The sequence below is a fragment of the Triturus cristatus genome, chromosome 11 (assembly GCF_964204655.1).
Source record: "Triturus cristatus chromosome 11, aTriCri1.1, whole genome shotgun sequence".
Classification (NCBI taxonomy): Eukaryota; Metazoa; Chordata; class Amphibia; order Caudata; family Salamandridae; genus Triturus; species Triturus cristatus.
This window is the reverse complement of record NC_140594.1, coordinates 74,500,620-74,528,020: the sequence shown is the minus strand read 5'-3', so window position 1 is coordinate 74,528,020 and position 27,401 is coordinate 74,500,620. Positions and strand designations below refer to the sequence as shown.

Genomic DNA, 27,401 nt, shown 5'->3' with positions numbered 1-27,401 from the left:
CTGCCATAGCCTACAAATGGCTGTCCACGAAGAGCACGATCTCCAGAAGTATACTGCTCTGTGCAAAGAGTCCAATCCAGCTGGGCAGCATTGTTCGCAGTCTGTAGCTGCCCTGCTCAAAGAGCCTTTTCCTGCGCGGGAGTTGTATATTCCACAGAAGTTCCTCTTGCTTTAAATAGCATTTCTTCCCGTACAGTCTGTTCCACAATCTGTGTTTTCTCTGTCAGTGACCTGTTTCGTGTGGGTGGGTATTTCACAATTTGCAACCATTTGGTGTAAATAGCCCTCTCCATCTGTTGTGACAGCAGCAGAAAGCTGTCAACTCTTGCACATAGAATGTGTTCCTTTCTAGAGTCCTATGTCTTCTTAGAATATGCAGTCTATTCCAATTTTAAGCAACCTATTCCTCATCTTCAAACCACTGTGGTGGGTTAGAAGTGGTAAGGCTGGGGAGAATGGCAGAGTGTGTGTAATGTACTTCACAAGTTTCCATTGCTGTAATTTATTTTTCTAACAAGTTTCCATTGCTGTAATTTATTTTTCTATATCGCTTGATACTGCATCTGTGCCATTTAAGAACACTATAAAGACTAGGTGTTAGTCACCCAATTTAATGTTACTCTGTTAATTGCCTTCAGAAGGATGAGGCCCCACCTCACTCCTCCCTCCTGCACTGCTTTTAAACTCTTGAAAAACTCATGCAGAGTACAAGAGCGAGCACCTAATTTACTCATCTGGCCAAATAACTTGTTATATACTGAAAACTTCTAAGCAGCTGTGTAACTGTCCTGCCTAGTAGCAGATCAGTAACTTGAGTAGCAGTTATATACTTTCCTTCTTGTGTTGTCCCTCCCCTGGAGAATGCCCTATTTGCAGTGCTTTTGGTTGCCTGGCTTGCATCCTTGCACTGCGTACGTTTAAAAAAAACTATTTTTTCTTTTTTCAGCCAGCACTCCATGAGAGTGAATTTCTTTCTAGCTCTCCTTCCTGTGCTGCCCTTCATCCCCCAAACGTTCTGCTCTGTGTTGCTCCCCACCTGTCCCAGCTTATCTGTAAAAACACAACAGGGATATTTTTGCTTCGGTATGGCTGAAGAGCAGATTTTAAGGTTTGTTTGTGTTTCATCTCCTGCAGTCCACAAAATGCATGTAAGCAGAAGCTAGGGCACAGAAAGGATTTTATGGCGCTGGAAGAGGACTGTCTCCTACGCTCACACAACTGGTGTCTGAGGCAGAAGAGGATCTTAGGATAACACTTGTCCTGAAGGCCCATAAATAGTCTCCCCAACTTACTATGTTGCACCAAATTGCTGAATCCAATGGAAACTAAATTTAGGCCTTGGCAAGAATTTCCCTTTACATTCTAACGCTTTCTTTTGAAATTATTTTCAGAGTTTCCAAAGAGAAAATTATTTGAAAAATAAACCATGGGATTCATATGAATTGAAATGTACAGTTGTGAGATACCATAGTATTCGTTTGCTTTTTCTACAGAATGCTATTTTAAAACAGTAAATTATAGACAAAAAAGGACAACAGCTTGGCACATGCATTATAAAGGCAAGACCTACTGGGTTTGCCAGTGCTTGTTTCTCAAGCTCCTAGCTACATACATGCCAAAATTCAGGACTAACTGCAGGTGGAACAGAGCCACCTCCCGTGGAGACCCAGTTGGCGATTGAGATAGGCGGTTCCAGTCCTTCGTTTGTAGGGCCCATTTCAAGCATCTACGGCTCGCTCCATCGGTACTTCGCCAGTACCTAGGTTACACACGATTTAATCATAAGTCGGAGGGCCCATCACAAACATCTACAGCTTTGTCTATCTGTCCTTCGTCAGTCAGAGGACCCATCACAGGCGTCGAAAGATCTGTCAGTCAGACTTCTGTACCTCGGTTACACATGATTTAATTATAAGGTATAGAGGGCTCATCACCAGCATCTACAGCTCTGTCCATCTGTCCTTCTTCTCTACCCAGATTACTCGTTTAATCACAAGTCCTAGAGGGCCCATCACAAGCTTCTACTGCTCTTCAACGGTCCTTAGTTTCTACCTAGGTTCCACATGATATCATCACAAGCCAGAGAGCCCATTGCAAGCTCCTACAGCTTTCTCCATCACTCTGTGTTCTATACCCAGGTTACACATGATTTAATCACAAGTTATAAAGGGCCCATTGCAAGCATCTACAGTTCTATCACCAGTTCTTCTTCTGTACCTGTATCACCGGCATCTACATCTGTGTCCTTCAGTCCTTTTGTCTGTACCTGGTCTTCATGCATTTGATTGTAATTCGCTGAAGGCTAGGTCACAAAATCCTTCAGCCTTTTTTTCTGAATTGCATCAAGAATTGGTCCATACAAAACTTGTACCATGTGGAAACTTAACGAGTACCCACAACTCTGTCCATGAGCTTCTTTGGGAGATGGATTTCTATTTACTATATTTGTAGTTAGCAAAATAGCACTATTTGAAGTGCGCCCCCTGAACTGAAACAATATTTGTTCTGAACAATTCTACCTATCCGTTGTCTCTTTCTCTCCTCTCTCTTTGACTGTCTCTCTCAATGCTGCTGCTTACTTAGAATCCATATGAAGACTTTTGAAAACGAATAGAGTTATTTCAGTAAATGATGCCCATGCAGATTCTGCTCCTTGCCACAGGCCTAATCATGATGTCCACTTGGCACAAAGGCTGGAAGGCGAAGGATATCCCTATTTGGATACCTTTTAACTCCTAAGCTCTTGATTCCAAGTCCGCCAGTGGACTCATTGTGTCATTGTCTATTAAGAAGGGCTGAAACCAACCTTGTTAGGCGTTAATTCACTGTAATTGGTTCATCCATCTTGGTGCACGATAATAACTCTGGCTGCGTTCTGCTGGCTATCGAAAGTCATTATGGACGTTGTTTCCTGTCTTATGCTCTCATGTGACAGCCTAATGCATCCTGGTTGTTGTATTCTTGGTGTGGACACACCTGATAGCGATGATTTGTTGTCAGAATGCCTGTGACTAGGAACATTGAGTGTGATGACATAGTGAGGTGGTCACTCTACAAACATTTGGTGTGCACATAGGGCCCTTCTAAAATGAGCTGAACAGTATGCTTAAAATGCAAACCAGATACATAAGACGGGTTTGAAATGGCTCGGTGGACTGATGAATCTTCGAGAGAAGTGTTTGACCCCACAATCTCAAGGTCGAATCACATCAGATTCACTCATTCTTTCATTCTTCCAAAGTTGATAAAATGGTTACCATTGAGTTAACAAACATCTGTTGTCTGCCATTGAGCTTGTGAGACCTGTTTGGGGCTAAACGTGCGCACATGTAGGCCTGGAGAATGGCAGGGTCTTGGCCCTTGAGCTTCTACTTATTAAATATATTTACAATTATTTATTTTTGTTTTTATTATTTTAACTGCTCTTCTGTCAGGGTCCGTTATGTTGTGTTAGATCAGTACATTCATACCAGTAGATGCCCTCCCTATAAGTCGGGGGGCACAGAATACTCCTATATATGCATATTTCTTGAATACACATGCTTGAGTACTTCTGCATGGTCAGGCTGGAAACCCTGATGACTGGTAAATTTTCCAGCATATGAATGTGATGGATACCAACGCTGGAGAACCATACTTGCACATAAATAACCCTTTTCCTCTGTGCTTAGTTTACAGTGTGTAAAACAGGAGAGACCTACTTCCTTTTGAAAGAAATGTCTTTTGGATCATTTGTGTGTGTACATTTGCTTGAGTGTGAGCTCCAGTGCGATAGATTGTTGGCATAAGTCATTTCTTTGAAGAGATTTGCGTAATCTGCAGGTTGCAGGCTTGAATATCGCAAAGCCATGTCTGTCTTAGATCCTTGAGACACCATTGTCCTGGGTAGAAATGTGTTACTCAGTAGAAACAACTATTTATTATGCTCCAAGAGACAATTCAGTCAGCAGTGTATGCTTCATAGTATTAATATTGACAATATTACTGGTTCTTGTGTAGCAAAAGCATTCCAAGAACTGAGCTTTTCTGAAATGATATCTCCTCTAGGCAATCAGTATATGGATGACATATTGCAAAGCGTTATAGGGAAGCAGCAAGTAAACTGGAACCTAAGAGATATAACTATGAGTCTTTAGACTAATCTTAAGATACTGGAATGTATGCTGAGAAGTATTTAGGTCCCAGTAGTACATTTCAGTCCGGCTACTGCATCTACCACTTCCGACAAATACTTACTGATCTGCGTAGAAATCCAAGCTTTAATCTATTGATTGACCTTTTAGACAGCACCGTAGACCACAATCTATAAACTGCATCTGGCAGCACCTAAACCCCCCTACTGTGCATCGAGTGCTCGTGCTTTGAACACGTTTAAACCTCTGTCTTTCTTTGGATGTGTGTGAATGTCTGTAAATATGGAATCATTCTAAGTAACTCTTGTGAAAAAAGCAACCACACTATCAAGCATTTTCCTGACTCCATTTTGTCTGACAGTAGTGTAGAATTGCCTGTAGTTCCACTTTTATCTCATTGCCCCATTGTACAGATCATGTGTTTGATTCTTGCAGAAGCTGCGGAGCGGCACAACTGGTGTCTCTGCAGTCATTGTAGGGGACATGCTGCACGTAGCCTGGCTGGGGGATTCACAGGTCATGCTTGTACGTCATGGAGAAGCTGTGACACTAATGGATCCTCACAAGCCCGATCGAGAGGTGAGCATACAGTCTTTCACTGAAATGATTTATTTCTGTAACCTAAGCCGCAGGCACATGGATATGTGATTGCTGTGTGGATAAATGGAAGAAAAAAGCATAAGGCCAGTCTGATAGAGGTATTGTGTTAGTTGATTAGTGGTACAGCTGTTTGAGGCTGGGCATGAAGCTTAACTTCCGACTTTGACTTAATTTCTGCAGCAGCTTGCAGTTAAGGTGCAAATAATCTAGGTTGCTTTAATTGAGACCTTTGAGGAGATCTGTGCAGTAGCTACATCAAGTTCTTAGCTCCTAAGTCTATTGAAGCCCCGAAACGTAAAGATACATAAGCAAACTGTAGGATGCTGCCCTACTTCTAGTATATTTAATTTAAGGGCAGAGTGAGAGAGGCACACTTGGATAGTTCCACTGACTATGCAAGAAATATCTATAATCCAAAGTCGGTAGTCCTATTCAGCTTCTATTTTGGGAGCCCTGTCATTATCCAACGGCTGTACATTGAAAACGTTTAAGGCTGCCTTACAGTTGCATTGTCTTGGATGCCTGGTTTCTGCAAATGACTGACCACACATGCAATACTAAATATGATTTGATAGGTAGGGCTAAATTCTGTGTTCTGCTGTAAAGAAGTTAATATATGTATCTCAATCTTCTAGGATGAAAGAGAACGGATTGAGGAACTCGGCGGCTGTGTAGCATACATGGGATGCTGGAGGGTGAACGGGACTCTGGCCGTCTCGAGGGCTATTGGCAAGTAGAAATCCTACAATTAAGCCTGTGGCATCCAGGAATAGTCATTGTTTTTCTTTGGAGGACGTATGCTGAAGAGGGAACTGGAATTTGGTTAAGCAGGTTATTGCTGCAGTATCCATATTAGAGACATTTTAGATTCCAACAGGGTGAGATTTTCTGTAAATTTGCTTGGTACAGTATTGCCTGACATCACGGGAAAGCCTCTCGGGAAACACTTAGGGGTATGGTTGTAGCCAATCAAATCATTTGCATTACAAGAGTAATCCTAGAGTGATTGTTTGTTGAGAAAGAAGTCAGAGCTTGTGAAAGCTGCGTTGTCTGGCCTTGTTTTTTTCTAGGTTATTTATTATTTTCCCCTTCATGGGACTGTACAATCACTAAATCCACGGGAGGAGTGGCTGACAGTTGCTTTGTTAACGAGTGAGGGAAGGACTGTTCTGACTTGTCTATCTTTCAGTGAGTGACCCCTCATTTAGAGTAATTGGGGGCACCTCTGAATTAGACTTTTTCACAGTAGCCAGTGACCCATTCTGATTAATTTGTTCATGGGCACTTCTGTTGTTGATTTTACAGAGAATAGGCGCTACCCTTGGATTCTACTAAGTGATCAGATCTCCCGCCCCCACATATCGGCCCATTCATACACTCCTATTGTGCGTGACTCACAGAAGGTTGTATATGGTTCAGCTTATTTTACGTCCTGATGAAGACTCGCCAGTTAGGTCTTTAATTGCCACACTCATTATCTGGGTTGAAACGTCGACGACCTAACTATACAAGCCTGGATTGTTTTCTTATCCTAAAGACAGATGAGATTCGATTGATAGGCCTCTTTCTCTTATATGGATATATTTGATAAATATGTGAGACCTTTTCTGACAGGTTTACCCCAGTGACATGGTTCTTTGCCACTGCTCAGTGTTGTCTATAACTTTCAGATTAATCTTTTCCTCTTTTTTTTTCACGTCACTTGAGCACTTTCCCATGCTCTTAAAGGAACAACCTAAAAGCAGGGATTGTATGCAAATGCATTTTTTGTTTGTCAAAAATATAAAGAATTTAATTTATCTTCATGATACAGTGTACATTTGTTTTTTTTCTTCCTCTCTCTTGCTTATCAATTTTGTTTGATGTAAATACAATATTGAGTATAGTTTTGTGTCCTTGCCAATAGGACAAATTGTTTTTTGTATGGTATTGGGTCATGGACCTCCTTTGGCTGTAAGGTTACAACTTTTCGAATCTTTTCCAGCCAAGGGCGAAGGAATCTTCACCATTTCCCTCTATTGTTGACTTTGGAACCTGGTTCCTAAAACATTGGTGGATGCACATATTGCCGTTTCTGATTAAACATTACCATAAAATTTTACATGAGAAGGCATCTTTGCTTTTACCAATTGACCCAGGAAATTAATAGAAATCCACTGAATTTAGCTTTAATCGATGTGCTCTCTCTTCTCGTTTGTTGACTGTCGCAGACTACTTGAAAGATTCAACCAAGAGCCACTGTTCTGGCACAGTGGTTTACCTTAAATACATTTGACTGTACCTTGTTGAAGCAAGGCCTTTCTGATGCATTGTTATGTCTGTATTGTTTCAAAATCCAGCTCCTCAGTAAGATGTCAATCATGCCTGGACTTCCTTTGTGCACTTGCTGTATGAACCTGTGCCATGATGTGTTGACCAGCTAGGCCAACTTTCGGATTGCTGTCACCTCAGTTGGGAGAATTCGTGATCTTTAAATCCTTTACATTGTTTACCGCAAATGCAAGGTGGTTCTCCGGGTAGGCCCTACTTTCCATCTGAATATACTGACAGAATTTCATGTCGGCCAGGAAATAATTTTTCCTATGTTACAGCCATCTTGCGCTTTTGTCTGATGAGACTTTAAATAATCCACATTTTTCAGAAACAAGATGTTCTATATAGAAATAAAAAGGTGCATTAGAGCATCAAAATATTTGAGTGTGTATGCTGAACTTAAACCCAGAGAAGGAAACCACACAATCCAGTGCTAGAAAAGGATCAGTGTTCCTATAACTCGCATGAAATTAGAGGAGTTTCCTTTGCATCCAAATCATTATGCTCAGTCTAGCAGAGCAAATTCAGTATCTTTCTTTGCACGTTGCCATTGCAGACATGTTAAACACCCAACACAGGCAGCTTCTCATACATGCTTTTTCTGGGCATTACTACCTTCATGCATCTTTAAGAAAGGACGTGGTTTTCATGCAGGGATTTCTGTACACTCTACTTGCTTGAAGCCCAGTCTGACGTATCCTGGCTTTGCCCATCTTGTCTTTCTTGGTGAAATCAAGTTCCGAGCCAGAGAGCTGCATATGCATCTGTGGTGAGCCCAGTACTACTTTGCCATGCTGTCTTTTCTTCACAGCATCCACCATCAACAAACTCATTGGAGTGATGTTGTTAAAGTTGATGGGTGTTTTTTAAAAGCAGCTTTTCTTGCTCATGTTTGGTGGTGTAGACAATTATCTATCAGTTGTAAAGGAGTAGTGCAGGATTTGTCTTGAAGGTAATTTTTTTCCCTTCTTTTGAATCTGACCGAGGGAGTAATTTTTATCTGGAATCAGATTGTTTTTTTTTTTTTTTTTTTTTTTGAAACCGTTTATTACAAAATTCAAAGAAATATACAAAGATGGGCCTACAACCTTCAGGCCGGCCGCTAGTAAGCAAAAGGAGCATGTGATACAGGCAATAGCGCGCATGTTGCGGCAAAGGGAAATGCACAGGAGTTAGCAGCGTTGATGGCCACACCATCCAGACCCCACATAATGGTTTCATTTTAATATAAATAACAACAAAAAACAAATCCACAAGGCAACCCACAATCGGAAACAGCAGCATGTGCTCCCCTAGAAGGGGGACCCTACCAATCCATAGGAGTATTAAGGGGGGGAAAAGGTCAGGACAAGGACTAGGTGGACTCAGTGCTCGGTACCGGGGAGATAAACTGGCTAAGGGGACGGGGCCGGAGACGGATCGGGCAATAACGGCGGGGTACAGATTCCCCCGCGGTAGGCGTTCCAGGGGCCCCATACTTTCACCCATGTCCCAAGCTTACCTCTCGCAACATACACCACCTTTTCCCGAAACAAGCACCAATCCATATTCTCCTTCCATGCCGAGACAGTCGGCGACCTCTGGAAACCCCACAATTGAGCAATGTCGCGTTTGGCCACCATATATCCCAGAGTCACCCACCACGTCTGCGGCGCCGAGTAGTCGGTTGGCTCCCACACATTCAGAAGGCATCTCCTCGCTTCAGGTAGCAGCGACACACGCGTGACCACCCGCAGGACCTCATGCACACCACGCCAGAATCGCTCCACCTCCGGGCATTCCCACAAAATATGGAGAAAGGTCCCCAAAGAACCGCACCCACGCTTACACAACCCGTCCACAGCATAGCCCATACGCCATAGCCTTGGCCCCGTGACGTAGACCCTGTGGAGGATCTTGAGCTGGACGAAGCGAAGGCGGGCCGGTATGGCCACCTCTTTCGGGGAGGCCACCGCAGATACCCAATCCTCGTCGTCCAGCTCCAATCCATCGGCAACCCATGCCTCACGAAGGTTAGTCAGCAGTCCCGAGCGGTCATTGATGAGTTTTTTATAGATTAATGAAATCGTGCTGTCCGGTACGTGGCCATCTAGCACTCTATCCTCCAGAGGGGAATACTCCGGGATGGAAGCAACGTCCGGGAAGACGGAGCATAGCGCATGACGGATCTGCATATACCGAAAGTACTCCCTGTCGTGCAACTGGAATTCCGTCTGCAGCATCTCGAACGTTTTGAATCCCCCCCTCGTCCAGAGGTCACCCACCCTGCTGATGCCTATCATGTCCCACTTCTCAAAGCCCTTAGAGGTCCACAGGGAGCCCAACTGCTCAGATGCGTACAGTGGCGACGCCCGGGTCAAACGATCTTTCCACCCCATCGCCACATTAGCCGCGTGCCACACTCGTACCATGACACGCGTGGGGCCCGTCAGACGTGCGTCGAGCGAGCTGGAGTAAAGCGCTCGGTGATGATCACCACCCGGCAGTAACATCTTATCCATTTCAAAGGCCGGGTTTAGAGCGGGCCCGTACAGGCCGTGATTAATCGCAGCCAACTGGGAGGCCCAATAATACCGTTTGATATCCGGGAGGGCAATCCCCCCGTCATACCACGGGAGCGTCCGCTTCGCCAGGGCGATACGCGGTCTACCTTCCCAGAACAGTCGGCGCTGCAAACTCTCCACCTCGCGAAAATAACGCACCGGGACGACGTCCAGTGTGTTCTGCAGAGCGTACAGGAAACGCGGCAGCGACATCATCTTAAACAATGCCGCCCGGCCGAGCGGCGAGAGCGGCAAGCGCCTCCAACGCGCGACATCCTCCTTTAGGCGCTGGAGGGGGGGAAGCAAGTTCTGACTATATCGGGCCTCCGCATCCAGGGTGATGAAGACACCCAGGTACCTAAACCCCCGCGGGGCGATCTGGATAGGACAGCCCCGCGGAAGGATAGGATCCTCCCCAGAGAGAACATACACGCACGATTTAGCCCAGTTGATGACAAGGCCGGAGTTATGGCCAAATGAGTGCAATACGTCAACCAGTACTATCAGTGATTTACGTGGGGAGGCCAGGTACAGGAGAATATCATCAGCGTATAGAGATACGCGGTCCTCATACTCGGGGGTCCAGCGGAGACCACGGATAGAAGGATGCCACCGCAGCCACTCCGCCAGGGGCTCCAAGGCGAGCGCGAAAAGGAGCGGCGATAACGGGCAGCCCTGCCGCGTGCCCCTGCCCAGCTCGAACGGAGCCGACACTCTACCGTTCACAACCACCTGCGCCAGCGGGCCCGAGTACAACAATTTTACCCAGCCGATAAATCCTGGGCCAAACCCAAACTTCGCGAGCGTCGCCCAAATATATGGCCATTCAAGTGTGTCAAACGCCATAGTGGCGTCCAAGGACGCCAAGATGGCCGGCTCCCGTATGAACGGGACACGTGCGAGCACCCCATGCAAACGCCGCAGATTAAGCGCTGTGTTGCGATGGGGGATAAAGCCAGACTGATCCTGGTGAACCAAGTCACACACTACGCTGACCAGCCGATTGGCCAATACCTTGGCGAGAATTTTGGGCTCCGCATTCAATAGTGAAATGGGCCGATAGGATGTGACCCGGTCCCGTGGCCTCCCCTCCTTGTGGATAACCACGATGGTAGCCAGACGCTGGTCTAGCGGGAGGGAACCCGCCGAGTGGGCCGCAAGGAACATAGCCCGGAGATGCGGCGCCAGCGTATCCGGTCGCAGTTTATACAGCTCGATGGGAAGACCATTAGGACCCATGGCCTTGCCGGAAGCGACCGAACGTATGGCGAGGGCAATTTCTTCGGAAGTTGGAGCGGCGTCCAACGACACTCTGTCCTCCTCAGAAAGGGAGGGCAGCGCGATATCTCTGAGCAGGGCATGGGAATCCTCTTCAGAGCGGGAGGACACCGGGGAATACACCCCACGGAAATAGTCCGCAAAGCAGGAGACAATTTCTTCCGGTTCAGTGACACACACACCATTCTGTTTCTCAATCAACGGGACAACTCGACTCGCTCTCTCCTTTTTGTCCAACCACGCAATCAGTTTACCAGCCTTATCACCCACGTCATACAGTCTCCCCTGTTTCTCTCTACTGAGGCCCCTGGCCGCCTCCGTGACGAGGGCCTTATAGGCCGCTTGCTTGAGTCGGAGGACATGTAATTTGTCATCCGTCACCCCACATTCTAGATCACCCTCCAACTCGGTTATCTCAGCTTCAACACGGGTCACCTCCTCCTGCTCGCGCCTCCGGGAGTGGGAAATAAGGGACAGGGCCTCTCCCCGGAGTACCGTCTTGAACGCCTCCCACAGTGAGACCGCCGATGCCACAGACCCCACATTCTCATCAAAGAAGCGCTTAAGGGATTTAACCAGCTCTGCGCGAATGGTGGGGTCACGCAGGTACCAGGGATTAATCGGGACCACCCTACCCTCTCCCCTCGGGAGAATATCAAAGTGCAACAAGAGCGGGGAGTGGTCCGAAATACCCCGTGCCAAATGGCGCACCTCCCCCACCCTCCCCACATGAGCCGCCGGAACCAGGACATAATCTAGCCGTGAGAGACTACCATGAGCCCCTGAATGGAAGGTGTACTGTAGCTGCGTGGGATGTTTCAAACGCCAACAATCCACCAGCCCCAAGGTATCCAAGAGGCCAGACAACCACGCGTGGGCCCGGGGGAGATCCCTAGGGGGGTGACGATCCACAGTTCCGGAAACCACAGCATTAAAGTCCCCCCCCCCACCACTAGAAGCCCCTCCGGAAGGCCAAGGAGGAGGCGCCCCAGGTCCGCAAAGGTGGTCGTCTGCATCCCCGGCGGGACATATACCGACACAAAAACAACCACTCTGCCCTCCATTCTACCCACCAAGACCGTGTAACGTCCCCTGTCGTCATGGAGCACCTCATCAATCTCCAACGGGAGCGAGTTTTTAACCATAATGCCCACACCCCTGGAACCAGACGTGAAGCCCGAATGGGCCACAAGGCGGTAGCCCCGTCGATTCATGGCACAAAAGGAGTTGCCAATGAGGTGTGTCTCCTGCAGAAAAACTATATCGGGCGAAATTCGCTTCAAGAACTGCAGGACCACACCTCGTTTTATCCTGTCCCCCAGTCCATTAACATTCCAGGACAATAGACTCAGTCCCCTACCCCCCATCATAAACAGAAACCATCACTCGTCCCCCAGAGAGCACTTTAGAGACAACACAACGATACTTTTGCCTTGTGGTATAAACGAACAACACCCCACCCCAACCCACCCCAACAAAACTCCCCCCTCCCTGCACCCCTGCATGAGCCCAGACAGCCCCCCCAACTTGCAGTGTGCCTGTCGCCCCTATATAATGAAACTAGCTAGACCCCCTAGAGGAGGAAAGAGTACCCCTTCTAGACCCCACACAACCTCCAAGGGAGGGGAAAGAACAAAAAACAGAGGCTTGGTCGAAGGAGGCATCATAGTCGTCCAGAGTGAGGCCCAATATCAACCCCTCAGTCCCGATCCAGTGGGCCGTCTCCTCCCGCCGCCCCCCCCGCCATCTCGATCCCGATCCCCAGACAGAGTGTCCAGCCAGTCCCCGGCCGCGTCGGGACGATCAAAAAAATGCGTGCGACCATCCACCTCCACCCGCAGCTTGGCCGGGAAGAGCATGGCGTATTTTAAGTTCATGTCCCGAAGCCGGCGCTTAACGCCCAGGAAGCTCAGTCTCTGCTTCTGGACCGCTTGGGTAAAATCAGGGTAAAAGTTCACCTCCATATTTTCCAGCTTAATCGGCCCTTGCAGTCTGGAGGCTTGCAAGATCGCGTCCCTGTCCCGAAAGTTAAAAATCCGGGCAATGAGAGGCCGCGGAGGGGCTCCGACCTTCGGCCTTCCCCCGGGAACTCTGTGGGCCCTCTCCACGGCAAAGAATTTACTCAGTCCCCGAGGCTGGAGATGGGTAGCGATCAGGTCCTCTACTAATAGATCCGCCGCCGCTTCCTCCCGTCCCTCGGGTACTCCGATGATGCGGATGTTGTTCCTCCGGGCCCAACTCTCGGAATCCTCCAGGCGGCGATCCATCAGTGCACTCGCCTGACGAAGTCGGCGCACCTCCGTTTGTAGGGCCGCCACCTCAGTCGTGAGGCCCGACGCGGTTTGGGCCAAAGAATCAACCCGGTCGTTGGTCTTGGAGAGATCAGCCCTCACCAGGCCGACATCCACGAGGACCGCGTCGATCTTGTGTGCCAAGGTGTCGAACCGCTGGCCTACCGAGGCCTTCATCTCGGCAATGGCGCCCATGACGTCCTGCAGAGTCAGATCCGTGGGCAAATCCGGGGCATCAGGGGGGCCCTCAGAGGACTTATGCGGTCCGCCGGGAGATCCCTTCTGGAGGGTATAGCGGTCCATGATGTTGACCTGATGGACGGCGCCACGCCGGGTCGACTTAGTCTTTGACCGATCTCCATCTTGTTTCGTGGCCATCGCCACAGGTCTCACACCCGCACCAGCGACGCCGCAGAGGGCAGGCGACCAAGGCCACGAGCTCCGGGGGGCCACCCCTGATCGGCGGGGTGGGTCTCAGCCGGCAGGCAGGCAGGGTCCCCCAGCGAGGCCACACCAACACGATGAGCTCCGCGAGCCCACTCGCAGAGACTGCAAGGGGGTGCGAAAGCGAAAGTGAAAGTGCGGGGTACGCGACTCGCCAGGCCCAGCCCGCTGGTGTTGTTCACTTTGCCACTGGGTCACCCCCCAGCGCAAATCCGGGGTCCGGGGAGAAGAAGGCCGCAAACTTCAATCGGTGCTCACTCCGGCACCCGAGGTCCGATTCGAGAACGGGAAACGGGTGCCACCTCGGCTCAGGCTCACCGACACAGTCCCCTCAACCGAGGCAGGATGAGGACGGGATAGACGTAGGAGGTTGCGGAGGTCCTCGGGAGCCTCGCACCTACGCGGCCATCTTGGTTGCGCGCTAGGCTCCTCCTCCTGGAATCAGATTGTTGTTCATTTAATTTGTTTGCCTATAAAGCAGATTTTTGGCTAAAATCATCAAAATGCCTGAATAAGAAACAATACAAGAACACAAGCTGTCAAAAGGATTACAACAGCAAGAGGGAAAAGGCTCTGGAAAAAATCTACCCCCAAAGACTAAAGGTCAATATTTCAACAAAAGTCAGATTGGCACCCACACACTCACCAATTCAGAAAGAGGTGGTTTGTGGGTTATAGGTCCCGATTGTTGACTTTAGCTGGTGAGCAGAGATCCGGCTGTGACGTGTGAAGGCCTGGCAAGCCTTGCATTCGTTTGCTTATGATAGAGGAGACTTTTGTATATTTCAACATTGTAAATGCTTATTACTTTAGAACCTTGCAGAAAAAACATAGTGTTTAATACGAGTTTTAAGCAATTTCAATTTCAGCTCAAAATCTAACTAAGGCACAGCGGTGTTTGTTGAAGTTTGGAGAACAGGATTAGAACCCAAGTCTCCATAGGGGGTGCCTAGCCACTAGACCACCAGATCTCTTTTGCAAGCATGTTCGTGTATCTTCAAAGTTGGCTACGATTGAGGACTGTTTTGCGGCTAAGCAAGCGAACAACAGCTGAATTCAGCTTTACAAGGAGTCCGAACTTAAAAGTTTTGGTTTTGAAATTCTCAGCTTCCTCCACTGTGCTGATGCATATTCTGGATTCTTTCCAGGATTCACTTGTGATTCTTTGCTTGCCTCTCGCTACAAAGCAGACTACTCAACAGTTAAGAAATGTAGGGCAGTGGGAATGTGCTACCCATGAGTCCAAGATCTTGACCGGTGCATGTCATAGGTCAGTAGCCCGTTGTTTTTATAGGTATACATAAGATTATATTAGTGAGAGATTACACCAGCAGTAGCTCAGAAGAAGAATTTTGTTAAGGGTGTGTGGAAACTTCAATTTTCTCTGAAAAAATGTTATTACAAGATTTAGTAATTCATTGAATTTCTCTTTGGTGATAGCCTCTGACAATAAATACATCCGTGAATTCGAGATTAAACAGAGAATCTCTCAAACCTAACATAGAAAGATTCTCTGGGCAGATTTAGGCAAGAGGCTGGTGGCTGCAATTGCATCAGGTATGAAATGTAGAGACTGGTACTTTTTAAAAAGTTTTTTTTTTTTTCTTTTTTTTTAACAATGGTCCCTTAGTCTTTCTCCTATTTTCTTGCCACAAATTTGAAAAAACTTGGGGTTTGGAAAGAAACTTTCAGCTTTCACTGATAAAATTGCCTTAATTAACTTTTATTTCTGACAGCTACTTCTCCCTGCAGATTTCTCACCTTATGAATACCCCCATGCACCAGACTGGATCTGAAGATTTTTCTCACCATTGTGCCCGCACGCCAGCAGGTACACTGGCTCAAATGGGGTTGTGCAGCTCCATGTAGACTTCATCCCACCCCATGCCAGTCGCCACTGTTAACATCACTGCTGAGGTGGGGAGGACACCTGGGAGAGGTAGAGATCAGAGAGCTATGGTCTCTGATAAAGACCTGTCTTGTTGGAGTTAAAGGCAATTGGCTTGGCATTGAAGGCCTTCTTTATGACCATCAAGGGGAGGCTGGTTCAGGTCCTCAAGGAGAATACCACTGGCAAGTGGTAGTGCAACAAGCAGGGCGTTTGGCTCTTCAGTCCTGTGCCAGGAGGCTCTGCCTGTAGACCTGGCTGAACAGTCAGGGGTTTTCACTGATTGTGAGCCAGCTGGTGGTTTTGTTAAAAGCCAGGGTGGAGGAACTCTGCAACCTACATCGAACAGATCATGCATGGCAGTTACACCCGTAGGTGGTCCAGGGTGTCTTTGCAGAGAATTCTGGGTCAATCTCTTTGCCACTACTTAGAATGCACCATGTCAGCACTTTTGTGTGCAGGAGTCCCCAAGTAGGCTCTCTCTGACACATGCCATCTAGAGTGTTGCTCCAGACTCCTGTATCCCTTCACACCTCTACCTCTCCTGTCTTGAGTTCTAAAGCAGATGAGAAACAAACAGGCTCAGGACATTCTAGTGGCTCTGGATAGGGCTAGAAGAGTGTGGTACCTGCGAACTCTGGACATCAGCATCTGTCACCTGATCAGGTTGCCTCTTTGGAAGGATCTTCTTTTGGAGCAGCAGAGCAGGTTCCTACACCCAGGTTTGCATAATCTGCACCTCCTTTTGTGGAATTTGAGCTGCAGCAGTTGACTACTTTTGACCTCCCTCCTGAAGCCTTGGAAGTCCTCCTGGTGGCCAGGGGAGTAACCACAGTATCTGTTAATACAGGTTGCTGGGATAGGTTTGTTGGTGTAATTCCTGCCATACAGACACATTATAAGCAAGGTAGTTGGATGTTTTGCTTTTTCTGTTGTCTTTAGGCCAGCAATGACTCACCGTGGACACGTTTAAAGTTAATCGTCTGCCTTTCTGCATTTGCAGAACTAATCCTTGTTCAAATCACCAGATGTGATGCATTTTTAAAAGCCTTAGTTCATATATTTCCGCCCAAATCTTATGTGATGCCACAGAGGGACCTTTAATTTGGTTCTCACATTTCTCATGTGTACCCCATTTAAGCCGATGCACAACTGTCCTTTGAATCTCCTGACTCATAAAACACTCTTTCTCGTTATGATAACTTCAGTACAACAGAAGAATGGTCTGCAGACTCTGTTCAACCTCCATACACCACCTTTCTCCCCATGCAAACCGCTGTTGTGAACCAGAGCAGCCTTTCTGCCGAAGGTTGCGACTCCCTTTCATGTTGTCCAACTCCTCACTCTTCTGGCATTCTTTTCTCCGCCTCACCACTCAAGAGGAGACAAGACTATAACTTGCACTCCAAAAGAGCCTTGAGTTTTTACATCGATCATATCCAGGGCCATTGGGTGGATGATATACTCTTTGTGGAGTACTTTGGAGCAAAGAGGGGCAAGGCCGTGAAGAAAAAGACAATATTGAAGTGGATAGTCCTCTGTATTAAGATCTGCTAAGCATTGGACAAGAAGCAAGCAGCCTTTGGAGAGCTCATTCGACCAGAGCCAATGCAGCTATCACTGTACAGCTGCCGAGTACCTGTTCTGGATATTTGTCAGGCCTTCATGTTGAGTCTCTTTACACACTGACAAAGCACTACTTCCTTCATAGCCAAGTCTTGTCAGAGGGGCACTTTGCCCGTTCGGTCCTGCAGGACATTTTTGGTTTACATCATTCGACATACCCACCACCTTGGGAGGTACTGCTTTGGTTTCTATTCACAAGGTGAGAAATCTTTGGTTAGAAGTATCCATCAGGAGAACAAGTTACTCACCTTTGGTAATTCTCTTTCTGCTGAATACTCTACTCTATTTCTCTCCGTCCTCCCAACTCTTTTTTTTTTTTTTTTTTTTTTTTTTTTTTTTAATAAAAAGTTCCCATTCTAGACATCTGCACACTGTCGTATCTGTCCACTTAGTAGGCTTAACGTATGACAGCGCGAATAAAGTCAAGAAATAAATTGATGCCCGCGCATATATGTGGCTCCGGCGTCACTTCCTAGTCGGGATGAGGTCAGCGTAGAGCAGGACGGCTCCACCTTCTGGTGCTCAGCAGCAACGATTAGAAAAATCTCCAGATCCAGCCTGGAGCTTAGATCGAATCAAAAAGTGAGGAATCTGCAGGTAGTATCCTGCAGAAAAAGCGTAACTTGTTCTTTACTACCTATTGCTACTTGGAGGCGAAGATCTGTGGCCTACGGAACTACTTACAAAAATAAGCCAGAGTTTGTGCTTTTGGAAATTGAGGTTTTCTCACGTGTCTGCACCATTCCTATGGGACTGGTTCTGTACTTTCAAGGTTGACTGAATCTGCTTGGACGTTCCTTGAGGCGTGAAGCCACTTGTTGCTATTTGAATTACCTGTGAAAGGCATATAAACTGCACAGACTTGAGAGGAGTAGAGCATTTCTTGAGTTGAAAGCATTGCTGGCCGAGACACAGTGCTTAGTAACCAGCTCTGAAAAAGAACATGGGTTGGGTGTGTACCCGTAAGTAGTGTGAGTGAAATTACAAACCAAATGTATACCTAGTGTGCCCCTGATTTCTTTGAATAGACGGGTAGATAGATACGAGTATTGTGATGGTGCAGGTGTTAGGAAGATGGTGTCATTAGTTGCTGTGATTCTCTAGTCTGAGCTTGTGAGTCATAAGAAAGGCCTGCAAACCTGGAAGAGAGGCCATCACTTGGAAGGTGTCAGAAAGCACCTTTCAGTGGGAAGGCTCTGGCACATCTTCAGGATCACATTTTAGACTTGGGTCGGAAATTGTAGGGTGATGATTAGCTCTTAAATGGTCATTCACAAGTTTGAATTTGTTTTGTGACGGGAACCTTTTTAAGAATGAGTTGTGGGGATGTCTGTGACTAAAAACATTTGAGATCATGTGCTTCTTTTGCTTTCATTATCGACGTTATCGTTTTGCAGTATTGAATCGAGAAGTTTGCATAGTTTTCATTTTGAAGCTAGTTTAAGTTACAAAATGAGCATTAGGAAATCAAACAGCCCAATTACAAATGAAATATTACTTCTGTCTTCTGAAGTTGCAAAACCACTTCAAATAAGGCTTCTTACAGTATGTCAATGGACCTAACATCACCATTAAAAACCTACCTTTACAATAAAGTTCTAGCTGGAAAAAATCTTCTTGCAAAATGGCATATTTGTGCAAGTTTCTAGTTTGTTCCTCTGCAACTGAGGTGAAGGCAAATGGCTTCAAGAAGTTAATTTTATCGACCCTGAGCATCATATCGCTCCGGTTTGAGCATGATGTGGAGGGTGGGGGGATGTGTGGGCTTGCTGTCATTCTGTGCCGGTCTCCCTGCTACCAAGCTGAGGAAGTCTAAGGAAATTGAAAAGGGTACACACAACAGAGTTACTAATCTTATCCTTAGAGAGAATGTAAGGTAGGATAGATGGGGTGAGACGGGGACGGAGGGGCAGTTGTGAAACATCATTTGTCTCGTAACTAAAGCATTGAATTAGGGGCTGGCTGATTAGGTTGGGTAGATCTTGCATTAATATTGCCTATATTGAGCACCTGATATGTAGCTATGACTGTCGGGAAGCCAATGTTTACAGGTGCATGGTAGGGTTGTAGAGCATGCTCAGGTTTCCTGCCGTGTTTACGCGTTGGGTAAGGAAGTGGATCGGGTAGGGTGCTCGGTGCGGTGTCTTTCCCTCCTCACCTCTGAGTCTCCTCCCCCTTTCGCCCTGGCATCATCTCACCTGCTCTCAACTTCTTCAAGGTTGTTTTTAACACCTCTGAAGCTGGGTTCTTTGTCATTGAAGTGATGATATAGGTGTCCTTTCGCCCCTGGTAAGAAATCCCTAAATTATGGCAGGGTTTGTTTTTCTCTTGTTCGTCTGCCTTCACCCTTCTACGAGGCAGGGTTCTGTCTATGGGCCTCAGTGCACTCCTTGCCTAAACTGCCTCTCCCTATGGCTTCATCCCAAAAGCTGGGGGCACAGTTTCTGCTACCCGCGCCCTCCTCACTCTCAGTGCGTTGGGAGTCAGGATGTATCGATGCTGCTGGCCAAGCATCCTAAGGCATACCTTCTATTTTTGCCTTCTGTTCAGCAAGCGAGGTGTAGGTTAATTGCTGGGTAGAGTGGGGCCAAAGTTGGCCATGCTCCATTGTGCTTTGAGGACTGGTGACCACTTGGCGAGCTGTAGTTGGAGACCAGAAAAACAGGTGCCTTCAGAAGTTGATGTGCATTTAATTTAAGGCTATTAAAGAGGCAGTCTGATGTTGAACACCGGAGGAGAATTTGGTATCACCACCGCATGTCATCCAACTCCTGCACACTGCTCCAATTAAAAAAAGCAGAGTGGCACCACAAGATGGCGGCTCTATAAAGCGAGAACTTGAAGGGATCTTCACCCACAGTGCTAAGATGCTATGTAAACATGCCTGTCCAGAAGTTAACAGCAGGAACCAGACGTGCCAGACCAGATATAAGTTTACTTCATGCTGACTAACAAAAGCGGTAAAATGGTTGGTCCAATTGACTCCTGTGGGTGACTGGATTTTGTCTGCCCAAACCAGTAGGAGATTTGTACAGAGCAGTAATATGAAGAAAAGTGAGGGACCTGCATATCAGTGGTTCATCGTGATACACAAGTGTGCCTGGGAAATCTTTACTCTGGGTCTTATGCTGGGCATGCAAAGAAGACATCCAGAGTATGAGACACAAGGGCTTATTGAATCACCCCTCTTCCTTCCAGAGATATAGTATCCACGGTATCTGTTGTGGCTTCAGGAAGTCTTAGCTGGCAGGCGAGCGATGGCAGTGACAACCATGCTGGTAAGGGTCCACAGTTCCCATGATGGTGCCTGGCCTAACATTCAGAGTTGTCAGAGTACTAGATAGTACTAACTCTGAAGTGGGTGGTGCTTCTGGTCAGGATACTATTAGCAGAGAACGAACAGTCCAGTGGGCTTGTACCAAAGTGATCCAGAGCGTGTCATTGGGCGAGCTATGCCTAAAGGTATGAAAAAGAAGGCATTGGAAGGGGTGACTTGTTGGCAGGGTGGGGATTGATGTGTAAATAGGGGTGTTGTGTGGGAAAATATACTAACTATTGGCTTGCTCTCTGCTGACCTAAAGGACAATTAGGCAGTGACAACTCTGGGTGCAAATGTTGATTTTGTTTGCGGGGCATTTCTTGAATGGTTTGAAGCAAATAATATAATAAACCAATGGTATGCGATAACCTACAGACAAACATTGAATTTGGATGGTTCCCAATTGATCAAATACAATTGTTTGTGTCTGGTTTTATACAGAAAGTAAACTACTCTTCCCCGTAGTTTTGGGGTATCACCCAAATGAGTTGTGCCACATTTCTTAAGCCCATATAAGCCATACCGTTTCCCCGATAAGTGGGTACATTCCCCAGACCCTCGAGGCAGTCTGATCTAGGACTTTGAAGATTTTCTTTTTACAATAAAAGGGTCCCTCACAAATGACCCCGTGGTGAGGCCTCTGTGTATCATTCTCGTTAGGAGCGCAGGATCATCCTAGTATGCCTTGTGCTGTACTCACTTTGAGAATGCTGCGACTTTAAGCCACAAGCTCCCCCCAAATTCAACAGAAAGTGCATCAGATTGTCAGTGGGCGTTTGATGCTAAAATTAGCCAGCAGCACGAGCAGTCTTGACAGTTTTGATTGCAGAATCTCCCCATTAAGCGACAGAGAAGAAAACGATCGGGCTAAGTGGCTGGGGTGTGGGGGCTTCTCGGAGAAGGCAGAGAATTGTGAACTAATTTATGCCAAAGGAGCTGCTCCTGTTGAAAAGCAAAATTCAGGGCTATTTCGTAGGGTGGGTGGTGGCACCCAGTGGGAGAGCTGCACTCTAGCAATGGCACCCAGTGGGAGAGCCTGCCCCGGTGCTTACCCCCTCTCCTTCCTGATCCCAGCAGAGGTGGCTGTGGCCAGCCCCGCTGATATGCCATTTGTTTCCTATAATCCACCACTCCTGTGTACTTTGAAATGACGCCTGCAGTTCAGTGAGATTGCAGTGCTGCTGCCTTTGTAAGATTTGCAGACATGGGTACATGGATTCATGACCAGTCTACACCAAGAGAATACACAGCAGCACACAGACAGTACGAACACCTGGGATAAGAAGAATAACGTTTCTGCATGGGATGAAAATGAGGAGAAATTATTTTCGTGATTTTGGCATAGTTAACTTAGCTTGAGGAGTGGTATGTGAGCAGCATTATTATGCAAATTGTTCTGACCCGTACCCTGGTGCAGAGGAGTTCATTCTTTAGACCTATAAGCTGGTACAGAGAGGATTCATACTTCTGACCTGTAAAGTGGTGTAGAGGGGTTCATATATTGAATATGTTACCTTGTGCAGAGGGGCTCATACGTTGGACCTGTAGGCTGGTGTGGAGGGGTTCATATATTGGACATATAACCTGGTGAAGAGGGGCTCATGCTTTGGACCTGTAAGCTGGTGTGGAGGGGTTCATATTTTGGACCTGGTGCCGAGGGGGGTTCCTATTGTGGACCTGTAAGCTGTTACAGAGGTTCATACTTCTGACCTTTAAGCAGGCACAGAGAGGTTCATAATTCTGACCTTTAAACTGATGCAGAAGGGTTCATACTTTGAACCTGCAAGCACCTGCAGAAGGGTTCAAACTTGGGACCTGTAAGCAGCTACAGAAGGGTTCATACTTGGGACCTGTAAGCAGCTACAGAAGGGTTCAAACTTGGGACCTGTAAGCAGCTACAGAAGGGTTCAAACTTGGGATCTGTAAGCTGGTGCAGAAGGGTTCAAACTTGGGACCTGTAAGCTGGTGCAGAAGGGTTCATACTTCGGACCTGTAAGCTGGTATAGAGGGGTTCATACTGTGGACAGTAAACTGGTGCAGAGTGGTTCATACTTTGGACCTGTAACCTCACACAGGGGTTTATGCTTTGGACTTGCAGGCTGGCACAGAGAGGGCTGATACCTTGAACCTATAAGCTGATGAAGGTGGGTTCGTACTTTGGACCTGTAAACTGGTGCACAGGGGTTCATACTTTCGACCTGTAATTTGGGGCACAAGGGTTCATGCTTTGAAACTGTAAGCTGGTGCAGAGGGCTTCATACTTCTGACCTGGACGCTAGTTCAGAGTGGTACATTCTTCACACCTGTAAGCTTGTCGTGCAGGGGGGTACATACTTTGTACTTGTATGGCGGTGCCGGGGGCTTCATAGTTTGAACCTGTAAGTTGGTGGTGCAGGGGTTTCAGATTTCTCACCTATATGCTGGTGCAGAGGGGTTCATACTTTGGACTTGCAAGCTTACAAGGTGAGATTTATACTTTGGACCTATAAGTTGGTAAGGAGGGGTTCATTCTTTTGTACTTGCACGCTTGTGGAGGGAGATTTATATTTTGTGCCTGTCTTTTGGTGCTATCTGCTTGTTTGAGATCAGTTAACTCCTGAAGAATACATGGATATATAAGATTATGAAGAATATATAGATTCAATCTGCAACCGGATGCACAGTGAATTCGTTCATGGATTTAAATTGGTGCCACATTACTCAAAACTTTGGATTAAACTTTGGGAATTCTGCTGCCTCACTCTGTAGTGGTTGTTGAGAGGTTTGGTGGATTCTGACTGTTATATGTTTGTGTACCTCTGTGCATGGCAGGGCCTAACTTTATAACATACTTTTTTTAAAGCATTTAAACACTCTACCTATTTAATACATCCCTTGGGAATACCTACAGTCAAACTGCAGGCACATATTGGAATCACAGTTTGTTGACTTGACCTTTCGTTCTTCTTTGCTCGAAAAATGAGAACAGTCTGGATAATAATTAATTACAAACATTGAGTATTGTGAGTCACGCAGGTACAATTATTATTGTTGTTGACATTGTTAATGGTATTATTCTCATTTAACATTGTCATCTAGACAGCCAATCTGAATGCTTCCTTTATTGGGATAAACACTATGAGGAAGCCTACTTAGGTTGCCAGGTGATGCATCCCAATCCCCGGCTGAGTTCGAGGCCATCTTCATAGATGTTGGTACCAGATTGTAAACTATGGCTTTCCTTTCTGCCTACCAAGCTGCTTTGCTTTTGGTCTCCCAAAGATTTGTTTGTACCATGTTGTGGTGATTTCATGTAATGGACGGGCAGCCTGCGGCGCATGCGGGAGCTCAAACTGAATTGTACATCGGTCTTAACTGCACAGTAATTCATAACGCATTTGATTACCCAGTCGAGTGTGCCATGGAACCAGTGCACGATTCTGCCATCGCCTCTCACACCTTGCCGCGTACATGTGGTTTCCGTGATCTGTAACTGGTTCTCTGTTATGAATACACTCATTAGGTTGCATGCTACTGTTTCTCTGTGCATCTCTAGTCATGTACTCTTGCATAACCCATACCATTCCTCCTGGTCCTTTAGTATGAGTTCAGTATTAATAATTCCTTCTCGTTATTTCCCTGGTCCTGCAGCTTACAAACCTTACTCATTGGTTCTCCTGCATGCTATATGCGTTTTACACGTTTCACCTAGTATACATGCCATTCCCCTAAGTCCTGTTATGGGTTCCCCATTTGCCTGTTGAGCAGCATTCTTTTGTTGAAGAGAAAGACATTAGTTCCCCATATGCCATCTCTCATTCCTCACACCGGTCATTCTTTAGCACCACTTCATGCCAATCTGATGTATTTCGTTTTTCTTTTTGCACAGGTGACATTGATCATAAGCCTTACGTCTCCGGTGACGCAGACAGTGCCTCGTTCAAACTGGTGGGCTCAGAGGACTACCTGCTTTTGGCTTGCGATGGTTTCTTCGATGCAGTGCAACCCTGCGACGTCCCTGCCCTGGTTCTGGAGCACTTGAAGGCCAGTGAGGGCGATGGCCATGGGGCAGCAGAAAGGTTGGTGGCTGCCGCCAAGCATGGAGGCTCCAGCGACAACATAACAGTCCTGTTGGTCTTTTTACGGAACCCCAGCAGCATTCTGGCTGATAGCCTGAGACCTAGCCAAGCCTCTGACAGCGAGAAGAGAGCTTCAAATGGATTATTCACTTTCTTTACCTAAGAAAGCAGCACCCAGTCTTATTGCTGAAGGACAATGGAATGCACTGATGAGGCAGACCGCAAACGTGCCGATGGATCTCATGGCAGCCTTAGACCTACACCATGTGCACCGCAAGTGTTCTATTTTTTAACTCTTTCATCTTTCAGCAAGACGATGAATAGTTCATCAGCGGCTGGTCTATTGCCCAAGCAGCAACTCCTCTCCATACATACTGCTTCGTCCAAGGTGTAGGGACTGTATATGCTACGACCAACATACTGCCACCTTATTTAGACTGCCTTGTAAACCCTGGTCGATGAGTTGCAGCGCCATCATTGAAAAAAATGATCATGTTACAATATAGCCCACAGTGTTTGAAAAACTAATAACAAAGACTCAGTATTTTTAAGAAAACTGTGTAAACCTGCAAGAAGACACGCTTTGCTGGCGGCTACCATATTTTATGTTGTGCCAAAGAGGATCGGCTGAGATGTCTTTCGATGATGTGTATGGCATTGTGAAGAGTTTGTCACTGCTGTGAAAACCGAAGAAGAGTTTGTAATCTGGATGTAGCAGAAGGCGCCATAAAGACCTCGTAATCGTAGTTAAACTATTCATATAAAGCATTATGCCAAGAGCGGTGCTTTAAAAAACGTTTAAACTTAACCTATTGCCCTGTCTAATTTTGGTTTTTGAGACTGAGTAAGTTGCCTTTGCAGGAGGACACAACCCGAAGTATCCTTTTAGAATCGCAGCTATTGTTTAGAAGAAGCTGCACACACCAAAAAACCTGCACTTTGGTTACATGTTTAGTTTTGTTCATTTTAAATTCTGAAATGAATTCCAAGTTTGCTTGTGTAATCGTTCCAGTTGTTGCTAAATTACCAGTTTGCCCCCAGAGCACTTGAACACAATCCTGCTACTAAATAAGACATTGATTTCTGCATATTGAAGGCGGTTTGTTACCAAAGACATTTAAAAATACTATATCTGTTTGAGTCACCTAAGATAGGCGACTAAGAAGGAAGGAGTAATAAGTGACTGGGATATAATAACTGGAGAGTACAGGTCTGTAATATAAATTGATCAGTGCAGAGGCTTTTTCAAGCTAGTTCTTAAAGCTTTGTCCTTGGGATCGTAACCGGGATTATAGCCCAAGCCGATGTCTTATTCTCTGGCAACGCACACCCTCACTCCTAAAACAGGTGATTCATTTGGATCAACTATTTGTTAAGCATCCTTTTTATAAACTGCACGAATAAAAACCTTGGAAGAGGGTCTACTTGCACTGATTCCAAAGATTGCGAACTACCTGGAAGAATCAAGTGCTGGGAGACCCAAGGGTTTAAATGGATTGTTTGAACTTAGATCAGTAATGATGCTTTAGTTTTGCAGAGTGGGAAGATTGTCCACCACCCCTTCCTTTCAGCTGCCGGCCACACTTGGTTTGTGGTGCATTCTTTACTTTCATGTCACCAGACAGTCTTAATGAATCTGATGCCATTACCAGAACCGTCAGTGCCAATTGGTTCTATGCATCCACCGTTCCTTCTATAAAGATGCTGTTGTGAAGAACTGTCGTACTCTCCTGGCCTTCCCCCAAAAAGGTTCCACTCTGCTTCCTTGGGCACTTAAGAAGTTAACTTCTTGCCCATTATTCCTAATCCTGTTTATTTGGATAGCTGTCTAATCCCTGTTCTGTATCCTCTGCTCCTTGATGGATCATTTTTGCTGCACCTGTACTCTGTTTTCCTCTGGTTTTCTTTTACTATATATGAAAATGTGGTCTTCGAAGCGGGGCCTAAGACCTAACTCTTTAAAAACAGTGCATACATCTCTTGCTACTTAATTAAAATTTCCATTAAATGCTCTGTGTATTTAGCACTGGACTATTGGATACAAAATATAGCGATGTCGCAACACCGTGAAGAGCGTTCAAGGCAGTACAGTTGTCTGTAGGGAGAGCACTATGGATATATCAAGTGAAATGGTTGACGCATTGGATGCTCTCTAGTTACCATCTATGCTATGTATTCTATACAGTGCAGAGTATGTTGTTATACTTCAGTTGTGTCGTAATTAGACTTTTATTTCAGAACACTGTAAGCTCCTTCGTTACTTCTGGGGTGCTCTTATAACCTCTTCGCTTGGAGCAAGTATGTTGTCTTCTGCACAGTGTTGCATGCGCTGTAGAACCCTTAGATAGTTGCCTGTTTTTATGCTTTGCATAGTGCCAAGTAACAGTAATATTTTAGCTTAGTGCCAATTTTATGTCTAATGTACAGTGCTGAGTGCACTGTAAGCTCATTGGATAATGCCTTTGCTTTCTTTCATTTTCTATTGTGCTGAGAGCACAGTAAGATTCTTTTATTTATTCATTGATTTATAACCAAATGACAAAGCAAGAAGTGCGCCCTGTATAGAGGATTGTGATGCATTCCTGGGGGTTGTGTGGTGAGTCCACGCACATGCAAGTGTGTGAGGTGGCCCGATATTACTTTCCAACTTTACTCTGTTAATGTAGTAAGGCTTTTCGCCTGGCCACATGCTGGACAGATTTTGCCCACCCCTCACCCCTCTCCATTGCCAGCGAAACTTAATAGAAGAAGCAGAATAACCCCCTCTTCATAGACTTACTGTACGGCAGTAGCCCCGGCAGAGTGGTGTCCTCGATCGTGCATCCTCTGCTGCCTCCTTTATCTTGAGAGACTTCAGGAGCTCTTCTGCTTTTTTAGTTCTATAGTGAATGTATTCTTTCTGTTATAA

The 27,401-nt window shown here is 46.3% G+C and overlaps 1 protein-coding gene across 1 annotated transcript in view; it reads left to right on the top strand.

The window, feature by feature from the left end:
• The window catches only part of PPM1F (protein phosphatase, Mg2+/Mn2+ dependent 1F), a 131,073-nt gene extending 105,655 nt beyond the window's left edge, over nucleotides 1–25,418 (top strand). Inside the window, exons 6-8 of the mRNA XM_085636038.1 lie at nucleotides 4,569–4,712; nucleotides 5,369–5,462; nucleotides 24,304–25,418. Of these exons, the coding sequence (XP_085492164.1) occupies nucleotides 4,569–4,712; nucleotides 5,369–5,462; nucleotides 24,304–24,656 (591 nt within the window). The 3' untranslated portion in view covers nucleotides 24,657–25,418. The remainder of the gene's footprint in view (nucleotides 1–4,568; nucleotides 4,713–5,368; nucleotides 5,463–24,303) is intronic.
• Nucleotides 25,419–27,401: the final 1,983 nt, after the last annotated feature.